Source organism: Pelobates fuscus, chromosome 2 (assembly GCF_036172605.1).
Source record: "Pelobates fuscus isolate aPelFus1 chromosome 2, aPelFus1.pri, whole genome shotgun sequence".
In the NCBI taxonomy this organism is placed as follows: domain Eukaryota; kingdom Metazoa; phylum Chordata; class Amphibia; order Anura; family Pelobatidae; genus Pelobates; species Pelobates fuscus.
The window spans coordinates 2,533,852-2,546,179 of record NC_086318.1 but is presented as its reverse complement, the minus strand read 5'-3'; the positions used below and the strand labels follow the sequence as shown (position 1 = coordinate 2,546,179).

Below are 12,328 nucleotides of genomic sequence, written 5' to 3'. Positions count from 1 at the left end.
AACTCCATACGGCTCCGCTCTGGAATCCTATGAGACCTCAATTACTTATCTCTGTCCGCAAACCACACCTTCCAGTATCCTCTCCTTCCTTGGCCAGATGGTTCAAATGGATTATGGCATTGACACTTACGTATTCTCTCCACATTCTCTTGGAGGAGCTATGGCCTTTAAAGCCTCTGTGATAGGATGCCGACTAGACAATATTTTACGAGCTGCCGATTGGTCTTCAGAATCCACTTTTTGTGATTTTTACTTCAAACCGATCAAACACTTTGCTGTTTACGGTTATATCACAGCTTTTAAACCAGCATAGTAGGAGCCTCGGTGTCTTAATAAAATTAACAGATTTTACTATTTACACGACGTAAAGTCATGATTTTATTAACGACACGGAGGTGAGTATTATCCCTCCCACCCTTCCCTGGATGGTGGTTCACCCGGGTAAGTTATTAACGGTAAGTTTCTTTGGTTCAGATTTGCTCACTGGTAAGGTGACTCAGTTTAACCCTTCATGTTTGTATCCACCTCATACATGTTGACTAAATACTAGTTACATAAGATATTACCTAGTCACGTATAATGTGTTATTTATGCATAAATCCAGTTTTTTTTATACTTGGATATTGCCATATTCTACTCTCTCCTACAGCTTGAATTGGAAGTTCACCCACTGATGGCATCGTTCCCCTCCTGCTTCGTTTGGATGGCGGTACAAATTCGGGATCGCAAAAAAGAGGAAATCGTTCAGGGAATACCGCCTGGAGAGTGGAAGCTGATTCTGATTGGCTGTTGGTTGCCATGGACAATATATGTCACTGACTGTTTCCTGTGTTAATTTCCTTCCTGCTGAGGGAAATAAAGAGAGTGCAGAATAATACTCGCCTCCGTGTCTGTTGCGGTCACCGGCCCGCCGAGCCTCACGGTCGTGCCCGACCGGCACGACCGCTCCGACTACACGAGCTTACCTGCTCGTCGGCGAGCCGGGAACCGCGCACGTAGTTCTTCCGGGCATCGCGCCCAGATCCAAGATGGCGCCGACCGCGTGGTCGCGTCTATTGCTAGCCCCGCCCCCGAGAATTATACCAACGTGTGCGTGACGTCACGACGTCAACGCACACGCACGTTTTGGGGTCAGAGGTCGCCCTCTGACCAATCATAGCCTAGAGAGGGGTATTTAAACCCCTAGCTTTCCCCATTACTTTGCCATGTCGTGGTTTCAGTTTCCTGGTTTCCTGAAAGTGCTGATTCTGTGTTTCTGATTTCCTGGTATCCTGATCCTTGGCGTTTCCCTGGTTATTCTGATCTCTGGTTTCCCTGACTTGGCTTGTTTTATCGGTATTGAGTATTTTCTGGCTTCCTTGACCTCGGCTTTCCCTTTGACCATTCTCTGTCTCTAGCGTATTAGTCCGGCCATTCTAAGGTCCGGTTTACGCTCTATCCTATTATTTTCCTTTTCTTACTTATGTATATGTTTACATAGTTTCTGCGTGCTGGACCACATTACTAGTCGCGACAGTGTCGTTAATAAAATCCTGACTTTACGTCATGTAAATAGTAAAATCTGTGAATTATGAGGCAAAAATGTGGTTCCTTGCAGTAGTGAGAGCGCTGTTAAAGTGAGATTTCTGTGGGAAAAGCAAGTCTTATGGCTTGCCGTGTGTGTGTGTGTGTGTGTGTCTGCCTATAGTGTGTGTCTGCCTATAGTGTGTGTCTGCCTATAGTGTGTGTGTGTGTGTCTGTCTGTCTATAGTGTGTGTGTGTCTGCCTATAGTGTGTGTGTGTGTGTGTCTGTCTATAGTGTGTGTGTGTGTGTGTGTGTGTGTGTGTGTGATTCCTTTTAGCTAATTATGGTTTTGAAATCCGATCGGCATTATCCAGGTATATTTCTGCTTTTAGTAATTTTATTTCAGTTACATTAAACCAGCATAGTAGAATATTATTTTGGTATTCTGGAGATATAATCCAATGGATGGTGAATGCAATTTATAGTGTTTTAATCGGAGAATAAAGTTATAGCAGTTATGTAAAATTGGTCTGGCTAACCCAGAATTCCAGATGGGAATACTTACTCAAACACACTTCTCTTCCCAGGAGTGTGTTCCTTTAAGAGTCTCTTCTTCTGTGTAAAAAGAAGTCTCTTCTTGTTGTTTTTTCTTTCGGAGTGTCTCAACTTTTATAGAATTCCTTGTCTCTATGTTTCACGTCTTCTTTTTTTGAAGTGACCAATGGGATTAGATGGTGTATGTTTGCTGATCTCATCCTAGTGGGTTAACTTTATAGATTATGACCAGAAGATGGTGTCCATTCTCCATGAAAATTTCTATCACAAATTCCAATCACCACTTTGTTTAAGGGGTTCATTGAAATCCATGATGAAAATGACGTGGAAAAGCGTTCTCTTTATAGCCAATCAGTCATCGATGGCGGTCACATGTCCATGGATTCTGGTAGCTCACGCCAGACTAGCAGTCACCATTTTTAGGTATAAAGTATTTATTTGATGTATCTGGACTTTGGTTCAACTCCGTCTTACAATGGGGTCTTGTAGAAACTTCCATTGATATAAACTTCTTTCATAAGTAAAATGAATTACTGGTAAGGAGTATATCTTTTTATCTGATTCTTTTGTTAGAGATGTCTTATCTCTAGTCAGTGTGTTCGCATTCCACAGTTTGGTCTGGCAGTGAATAGAGCAAGAACAAAAAATGTCTGTCTCTTGCATTGTGCTGTGTCTGTCTCTTGCATTGTGCTGTGTCTGTCTCTTGCATTGTGCTGTGTCTGTCTCTTGCATTGTGCTGTGTCTGTCTCTTGCATTGTGCTGTGTCTGTCTCTTGCATTGTGCTGTGTCTGTCTCTTGCATTGTGCTGTGTCTGTCTCTTGCATTGTGCTGTGTCTGTCTCTTGCATTGTGCTGTGTCTGTCTCTTGCATTGTGCTTTGTCTGTCTCTTGCATTGTGCTGTGTCTGTCTCTTGCATTGTGCTTTGTCTGTCTCTTGCATTGTGCTGTGTCTGTCTCTTGCATTGTGCTGTGTCTGTCTCTTGCATTGTGCTGTATCTCATTTAATTAAAATTAGTTGTTGATGCAAGCCTTTGCTTTGCTGGACTTACCTGAATATATTCTCTTTACAGGATCTACAGCAGTTTGTGTAGGAGACAAACAGTCGTCCTCTATCGAGACTGATGATCTTCTACAGCAGGGCATGCATTCTGGACATGTACCACAACCAGGGGTAGGCAGAAAGCAAACTCATTGAAAAAGTATTTGCTGGTGTTAGAGAACAGGAAGATCAAAATGTGAGGCTGTGTTTAGCAAGGCAATAAAGGGGACTAAATGTGGAAGGTTGGGTTTAGGGAGGACAATGGAGCTTCAGTGTGGAAGATTGACTTGAAGAATTGGAATGGGAGCGGTTAGTGTGGAATGTTGCATTGAAGGCTGGTAGTGGGGCATATATAGTGTGGAAGGTTGGTGTTAAGTGAAGGATATTGGGAGGTAACACAGAGGTTCGATTGGTGGAACTCTGCCTGTTTAGAGAGACTGGCGTGTGAGGTTCAGTTGAGGGCTAGGAGCAGGGAAGGATCGGTGAGGCTGAGGGCTAGGAGCAGGGAAGGATCGGTGAGGCTGAGGGCTAGGAGCAGGGAAGGATCGGTGAGGCTGAGGGCTAGGAGCAGGGAAGGATCGGTGAGGCTGAGGGCTAGGAGCAGGGAAGGATCGGTGAGGCTGAGGGCTAGGAGCAGGGAAGGATCGGTGAGGCTGAGGGCTAGGAGCAGGGAAGGATCGGTGAGGCTGAGGGCTAGGAGCAGGGAAGGATCGGTGAGGCTGAGGGCTAGGAGCAGGGAAGGATCGGTGAGGCTGAGGGCTAGGAGCAGGGAAGGATCGGTGAGGCTGAGGGCTAGGAGCAGGGAAGGATCGGTGTGGGTGTGTGTTTCAGTTGAGCTCCAGGAGCAGGGAAGGATCGGTGTGGGTGTGTGTTTCAGTTGAGCTCCAGGAGCAGGGAAGGATCTGTGTGGGTGTGTGATTCGGTTGAGGCCTGGGAGCAGGGAAGGATCAGTTTGAGGTTCAGTTGAGGCCTGGGAGCAGGGCAGTATCGGTTTGAGGTTCGGTTGAGGCCTGGGAGCAGGGCAGTATCGGTTTGAGGTTCGGTTGAGGCCTGGGAGCAGGGCAGTATCGGTTTGAGGTTCGGTTGAGGGCTGGGAGCAGGGCAGTATCGGTTTGAGGTTCAGTTGAGGCCTGGGAGCAGGGCAGTATCGGTTTGAGGTTCAGTTGAGGCCTGGGAGCAGGGCAGTATCGGTTTGAGGTTCGGTTGAGGCCTGGGAGCAGGGCAGTATCGGTTTGAGGTTCGGTTGAGGCCTGGGAGCAGGGCAGTATCGGTTTGAGGTTCGGTTGAGGGCTGGGAGCAGGGCAGTATCGGTTTGAGGTTCGGTTGAGGGCTGGGAGCAGGGCAGTATCGGTTTGAGGTTCGGTTGAGGGCTGGGAGCAGGGCAGTATCGGTTTGAGGTTCGGTTGAGGGCTGGGAGAAGGGCAGTATCGGTTTGAGGTTCGGTTGAGGGCTGGGAGCAGGGAAGGATCGGTTTGAGGTTCGGTTGAGGGCTGGGAGCAGGGAAGGATTGGTTTGAGGTTCGGTTGAGGGCTGGGAGCAGGGAAGGATCGATGTGTGGCTCAGGAGTGGTTTGTGGTTGTTTTGTGTTTGAGTTCCAGTTGTAGAGATGGACTTGTCCCATGTAACCTTTAGAATGGTGCAGACTTATAAAAGTAATTATAAAAGTAATTCTGATTTATTGCAGGAGGAGGAGGACGACGATGAGTTTGACGATCTAGATGAAAACTTTTCCAGGTTAATATGTGCAGAGTCAATCAGATAGAGCTGCCTTAACTGAATTAAATCCTCTGCGAAACCAGAATTATTCCAGTGGTTTTGGATCATCTGCTGACGGGTTTCCTGTCTAACATGGTGTTCTCTTTTATTTACAAGCTGCTTTATGGTGGACGGTGCTGATTCCACTGGTAATCTATATTATTTTAATCTTTTTAGCTATTTTGATTTTAGTTCGTTTCACTCTTGTTTTGTTTTATCGATTTTTCTTTCCTCCTGTTTGGGTAGCTATGTTTATGTCTTGTATTCTCTCATGTGCTGGAGTTTGCTCCTGGTCCATGTAATCTTTACAGCTAGCACCGTAAATATGATCCTTCCATTCCGGGGTAACTTCGGCTGCAGAGAGGAGCCATAGATCTAATATTAGTATGGAGAATAACCTGTAATTGTATTGCCTTATAAATGTGAAGGAAGGTTTTTCGAATAAGCCCAGTCTTCTTTCTGGGACGCAGTGAGACCAGCACTATAATTCTGGATAAGGTTGTGTCATACATTCTCTATAAAGGTCTTTGCTGCATTGTAGCTGATTAACCATGGAAGTCACTGGATATTATGGGTAGTCATCACGGTGTCTGTGTACAAGCACAATGTAGGATTTTGGAGCTGGTTTTGAAGTCTTTGGAACCTGGTGCAGGTAGGTACTCACTTGTGCAAATCTCTACTTCTCGAAGTGGCTGGAGCTGTTCCATTTCAGATTTTCAGTTCCTTCCATGGGTAACTGCGTAATCTGGCCAATCCAGACGAAGCCGTGCCTGAAACGATGTCTCAATAAAATGCGCTGTTTTTACGCCACCAGCAATGACCGTGTAAATCTGTTCATTTCTATTGACTGAGTGAATCGGCTGCTGAACTGGGCCTGTTGCTGCTAGCACCAGGAGATAATGATTTTTGGAGTTTGTGTCGTCATTGGGAACGCTGTTAATAGTAATTTTAAAGATTTCGTCTAGGCTGGCAAAGTTCCGGTGAATAATTTTTCTAAACTCAAAGTATGGAGTCGTGAAATGATCCTGAATTTTTGTAACTGCAGTTTGAACAAGCCCTAAACAGATCTCCTTGGCTGTATCTAACCCTCAGTTTAAAACACAAAATAAATATGGTAAAAGGGCCAGACAATTTATATTTTCCAGTGTGTAGCGGAGAGGTAGTATAATCCACAATATCTCCACTGGTAGACAGGAACAGCATAGAATAATCCTGGCAAAATAAGTACAGCATACAATAATCCCGGTAGCGTTGCATAAATCCTTCCTTCCCAAGAACTAGACGACACACAGGCTGGGAGTCAACTGAGCTTTTAATCACAGGTCACAGTATTTATGTGGTTCCCCATGCAAGGGGTTTCCATACTGACTTTACAGAGGTTGTACAGTAGGGGACTACATGGGGAACTAAACAACCAGGACCTTTCTCCCACCATACACTGCTGCACGAGAGGGATACTCCCACTAGAATATCCAGTTAAGTGGATTATCCCTCCGTGCAGCAGATCTTGCTTTTTACCTAAAAATATACAACTTGAACATTATTCATGCTAAATTACTGAATGACCGTTCGGCAGATAGCTGGGGTCTGAGCGCATACTTCGTGAAAGTACCGCTCAAATCCCAGCACAGTTAGCCGAACGCCACCTGAATTACACTTAAACATACATTTTGCATCAAAGGCACGAATAAACACGCAGGGATAAAATACCGAAAGACCGCTACTCCCGAACGGCCTGGAAGTCCAGCGGTATTCGTGCTGTCGAATAGCCGATTTTAGTTCCAGGCACTCGACGACAAAATACAGCTGGGCTAACAAAGGATCCAGGATGGCCGACCGCCGCGTGGTCGGTATCCGAATGGCCGCCACCATGAACCTCCAATAACTACCGAAATATACAATGTTGCGATACTTAATGGGAGCCACAAAACCTCCTGTGTGTGGTCTCCTATTCGGTAGTTTGTTAGTTTCACGAACAGTGTTGAAATTCACTGTTCGTGAAACTACTGTATGAATGCTGGTGGCTTTCGTGCCGCCTCCATACGAATGCCCTCGTTCGCATCACATACAGACAAATGCATATACTCGGTTCTATCAGCCTTAAAGCTAGAGCATCACATTAATGAAAATAGTCTTAAGTTGTTCTGGCACTGCAGGACCCTGCAGTGCCTCCCACCCCCCATCCCATGTTGCTGAAGGGGTTAAAACCCCTTCAGTGACATACCTGAATCGAGCGCCAATGTACCTCGGCGATGGGCCATGTTCCTCCCCTGCCCACGTCAGCCGTCGGGGGAGACCTAATGCAGTGAGAAGCGCGGAAGCCCTCTAGCGGCTGTCAATGAGACAGCCACTAGAGGCTGGATTAACCCATAGGTAAGCGCTATGTTTACAGAAAAAAGTGTTAAACCTAGCTGGACCTGGCACCCAGACCACTTCATTAAAGGGACACTCCAGGCACCCAGGCCACTTCTGCCCATTGGAGTGGTCTGGGTGCCAACTCCCACTACTCTTAACCCTGCAAGTGTAATTATTGCAGTTTTTTTATAAACTGCAATAATTACCGTGCAGGGTTAACTCCACTTCTAGTGGCTGTCTGCTAGACAGCCACTAGAGGTCATTTCCTGCTCTATAGCACATGAAACCTGTGCTAGAGCGTCGCTGGACGTCCTCACGCTGTGTGAGTACCTCCAGCGTCGCTCAAATCCCCATAGGAAAGCATTGAAATTATTTTTCAATGCCTTCCTATGGGGAGCGCTAATGCGCATGCGGGGCATTGCCGCGCATGCGCATTAGGTCTCCTCGGCAGGTGGGCGGGATCAGTCTCGCCCACCGGCCGACGCAGTGGAGAGGAGGAGCGTCGCGGAGGAGGAGACAGCGGCGAGGGACATCGCCGCTGTCCCAGGTAAGTGACAGAAGGGGTTTTCACCCCTTCAGTACCTGGGGATTGGTGGTGGGAGGGAGAGGGACCCTCCAGTGCCAGGAAAACGGATCGTTTTCCTGGCACTGGAGATTCCCTTTAAGCTAAAGTGGTCTGGGTGCCTATAGTGGTCCTTTAAGTAAATCATCAGTGATAACACTTGCCTATCCAGTATATTTAGAAGCAGTGATGACACGGGGAACATGCGCAGCACTCTCCGTTCTCCACCAATCTTGCTTCTCATAGGAAACCTTGAACTGTGAGGATATTTATGGGGTGATAAATATTAAAATAATATTTTCATTAAAATTATCAAAAATTAATTTAATACATTTTATTATATCAAAATTGATATCTTGGCGCGGTTCCCCGAAAATGATGATATAAAGCTGAGAATTACTCACAATTTTTAATTCTCCTAGATCCTAGAGAACGTTCATTAGAGGATTTTACTAAACACAGTAATCACAATTTCATTATAAAATATAATTTATTGTGACAATAATATGTAACATGCGTGACAATCACTGAATATTTAGGTATAACATAGGCATACAATTGGGCAATGGTTTAAACACAATACAGCATCTAAAAGCGACCAGTTGTTATAAGATTTATGATCGGGTACTGTTTATAAACCAAATTCACAGACAGAAGACAAAGCTCCACAGAACGCAGAGCACAGCCTAAAGCAATAAAACTCTGGCCAACAGTTAGACCACACTGAGTAACCCTTTTACTGCTGGCTACAATCCTCATAGGCAATATATCTTATGTTGTAACTTTACAATTAAAGTACTGTTCATACCAGATCATTTACCATTCCTAGAACCATCCAATAAGAATATTTCTACAAGATTTTACATTTGCCGAATTTTTACTTTCTTAAATAAGATTCACTTTCTTATTTCAGAACAAGTCAATACATCTGGATAAAAATATTGGTATGCCAACACGCTGCAAATGTTACCGTTAATATATTGTCTTCATTCCACCAGCAGGAATGGAATTGTTATAACCATATATTCCTTAGCTAACTAAGATTGCTAATGATTGAAAGCTGACCAATATTTATCCAGATATATATTCCTGCTATTAGTAAAATTAATTTAAATTCATTCAATAAAACCAGCATAATTACCAGTTAGGTTGTAGATTTTCTTATCAGATGTGAAGATTTGTCCCAGGAATTTGTATGCAAGTATGAGGAGAATTGTATGCAACAGATAAAAGTGGTGTTAGTTGTAAAAATTATAGTAAAAAGTAGGTGTCCAGGGGTGTTGTTTCTTGAGTGCAGTTCAAATGTTTCAAAGAGATTAAGTGTGGTTCAGGGCGTATGAGTGTCCCAAAGAGTTGAGTGTTTGAATGTTTTAATGTCTGAATCCCCTGTCTTCCCTTTATCCTTACTTTTTAAAGGGCCCAACTCTGCACGTCACTAGTCGATAGGACCAATAGGGAACTGTGGGTGTGTCTTCCCTACAGACTATCATCTAGATATTGGTTAGTAGATGGCGCAATTACATCACCAAAATTTCTTGTCATGGTCTCCATTTGCCTTTTTGCATAATGGGTTAACTGAAATTGATGATGTGTTTTACGTAATTTTCAGCTATCTTTATGGCTACTATAAATCTAAATTCCTGCCAATTTCAAAGGCTTTATCCCAGTCTGGGTGTCTGCAATTTCAAGCGTATTTTTAGAATTGACACCTCCTAACCTTAATTTCACCCTTATTCTTACAATGGAGCTTTGTAAGATTCCGTTTTTAGAAAGTAAAATTAATTACTTAGTGTTATCTGTCATTGGTGTCTGGTTTTCTTGTGTGAAACTGTATTTAAGATTAATTATGTTCCACTAACATTATTCAATAATATATTTCTTCATTGATATTTATCCATTAATAGTCTATATTATTAACATACATATTTTAATCATATGTAATTAGTATTAAGTTATAAGTGGATAGTGTGTGTGTATATATAATTATGTATACATTTGTCTCTGGGTTAGTATTCCATCCCCCTTCTGCTTTTAGACCTCATGCCTTATCACTTATCTTGTTTACATAACGCATTCCTTAGCTCAGACTTGGATGAATAGAGTTACAGAGAAATCTTGTGTTTGTCTTAGACAAAATGGAGTCCTCTGTTCTGAGAGTGATTGGCAGTATACTTTTAATTTCTATCTTAACACAAAATGTCTGCCGATATAAATATACTGACAGAACGCACTGTTTGGATGCGTTCGGCATATCACACTGTGCTTGATGACCCCGAATGTCAAACCTTTTCAAGCTGATAGCCACTATGGGCAAAATGGAATAACAAAAAGTCTGTAATAACAAAACAAAAAAACCCTGCTTTATGATGCTTAGAGTGGTTAAAATATAATGCTCTTTGAGGGGATACTCCAGTCCTATGCTAACTATTTGTTTTCAAATTTCCAATGAATTTAGCGATCATCTAATGTTCTGTTGTTTTTTTTCTCTCTCTCTGGTCTCACTAACTCACCTCTTGTGTCCACGAACATTGTTCCTTTTAGATTCATCAAGCCCGTCATGTAGAAGCAGTGTTCTCCAGACTCCGTGACATCAAATGGTTGACCTTGTAGTGTGCAAGGAGAGTGTCCTGTTACCTTCACATGTGAACGACAGTACAGTTACCTGAACACTTACAAATCTGCTGCTTGCCCACCCATCTCTACACATTCTTTCTATTTTTTATTTATTTATTTATTTATTACTGTAAAGGAGACAGATTTCTTTGTTCAATATGTTGATGTTGTCTATCTTTGAGAGTTTTATTAAAGGACTGTTTGTCATCATGTACTGGTACTCTTCACCCCATCTTACACGTGGACTGTTATAGCTGAACCACTGGGTACTGGACTCATGTTCCACAAGCCGGATAGATAAACTCTTTCCATACTTGTTTCGGTTGGCTTCCCTATACCTGCTTATTTTGTAACTTTCTATCCAAAACAGTGGCTAAGGAGTACCATCCGCCATTTAATATTCTAGACCAGTGGTAGGCAACCTCCTGCATTCCAGATGTCGTGGACTACATTGATCCTGATGCTTTGCCAGCATTAAGGCAGTAAGTGCATTATGCAGTGTCAAAGGTTACCTACCCCTGTTCTATACTTAGCGCAATGTGAAACAGAGATGGTAGGAGACCGCGCCCCAAATAATAAATATATATATAAATATATACGTACACAATTCTTTTGATAATTGTACACACAGTTGACCTCAAAAATAAAATGGGGAAGAGAGGTATATTTGGGGTGGACATGGCTGGATGCAAAACCTGGTGTCTACTCAAGATATATTGATGATCTTTTTATTTGGAGAGGATCAACTACTGCAGCACAAGATTTTTTAGCTTTTTTTTTTTTTTAATTCCAATAAAGAGGGGATATTTTTAACTGCAGATATTAGCTATAGTGAAATCACATACTTGTACCGCAATATTTATATTAAAGATAACAAAATAAACACAAGGATGCACTTTAAAGAGGTACATGTTAATAAATACATAGATACAAAAAGTTGCCATAAATAAGTATGGTTAGACAGCATCCCCAAAAGCCAAATAATTAGACTAAGAAGAAACTGTTTGTTTGTTAAAAAAAAAAACAAAAAAAACAACACAGGCAGAAGATATTAAAAAGAGATTCATTTAAAAAAAAAAAAAAAAAGATATGACACCAAAACTATAGAGCTTACTATAAATCAGACACTAGCAATAAACCAAAGAGACCTTATACACAAAGAGAAAAAAATTCAAAGACAAGAGCATTATTCACTTCTCATAGTGCTGGACTATATTAATAAAAATAAACAATTAGAAAAGATCCTGAATAAACACTGGCATTTATGGAAGGAGGGCGATATTCTTAAAAAAAAATCTAATTCCAGAGAGACCAAAAATAGTCTTTAGAGGTGCACCAGATTTAAAAATGCACCTCACAAAAAAACTATACCGAAGACAACAAAACAAACATTGACAATTTCATGTCCCGAAGTAAAGGTTTTTGCCAATGTAATTCATGCATAGCATGTTAAAAACACCAACAATCCAACAGAAAGACTGAGAACCACTTTCAGATAAAGCAATACTGGTAAAATATATAATATCAAAGATATCATCACCTGCAATAGCAAACATGGGATTTATATGTGGGTGCGCCCATGTGGCCTCCAATACATCGAACGTACCATCAGGCGACTAAGAACCCGAATAGCGGAACGTTGCAGGAACATAGAGAAAGGATATCCCAACCACTCGCATGAAAGAAGCCCGATGCATCTCACTCTTATTGCTATCTCCCTTTCCCAAACATTGCCCTCTTTCAACATGGCGGAAAGCCTACTTCCGGTACGCGGGGAGTACAAGGAATGGTTCAGTGATGTCACTCATGAAATGAATGAAAGAGCTCGGAGAGACCTGCCCGCCTACTGTACGCACCGTGCGCGGTGACGTCATTCCGGCTAAGGAGGATGAGGTACGGTGGCCGCAAGGCGCATGTCTGACAGCAACCTAACCGCACACAGCAAT

The 12,328-nt window shown here is 42.7% G+C and overlaps 1 protein-coding gene across 1 annotated transcript in view; it reads left to right on the top strand.

The window, feature by feature from the left end:
* LOC134585612 (low density lipoprotein receptor adapter protein 1-B-like) overlaps nt 1–10,592 on the top strand; it is a 32,876-nt gene extending 22,284 nt beyond the window's left edge. Inside the window, exons 7-10 of the mRNA XM_063441057.1 lie at nt 3,129–3,229; nt 4,782–4,831; nt 4,970–5,001; nt 10,311–10,592. Coding sequence (XP_063297127.1) covers nt 3,129–3,229; nt 4,782–4,831; nt 4,970–5,001; nt 10,311–10,357 — 230 coding nt within the window. The 3' untranslated portion in view covers nt 10,358–10,592. The remainder of the gene's footprint in view (nt 1–3,128; nt 3,230–4,781; nt 4,832–4,969; nt 5,002–10,310) is intronic.
* Nucleotides 10,593–12,328: the final 1,736 nt, after the last annotated feature.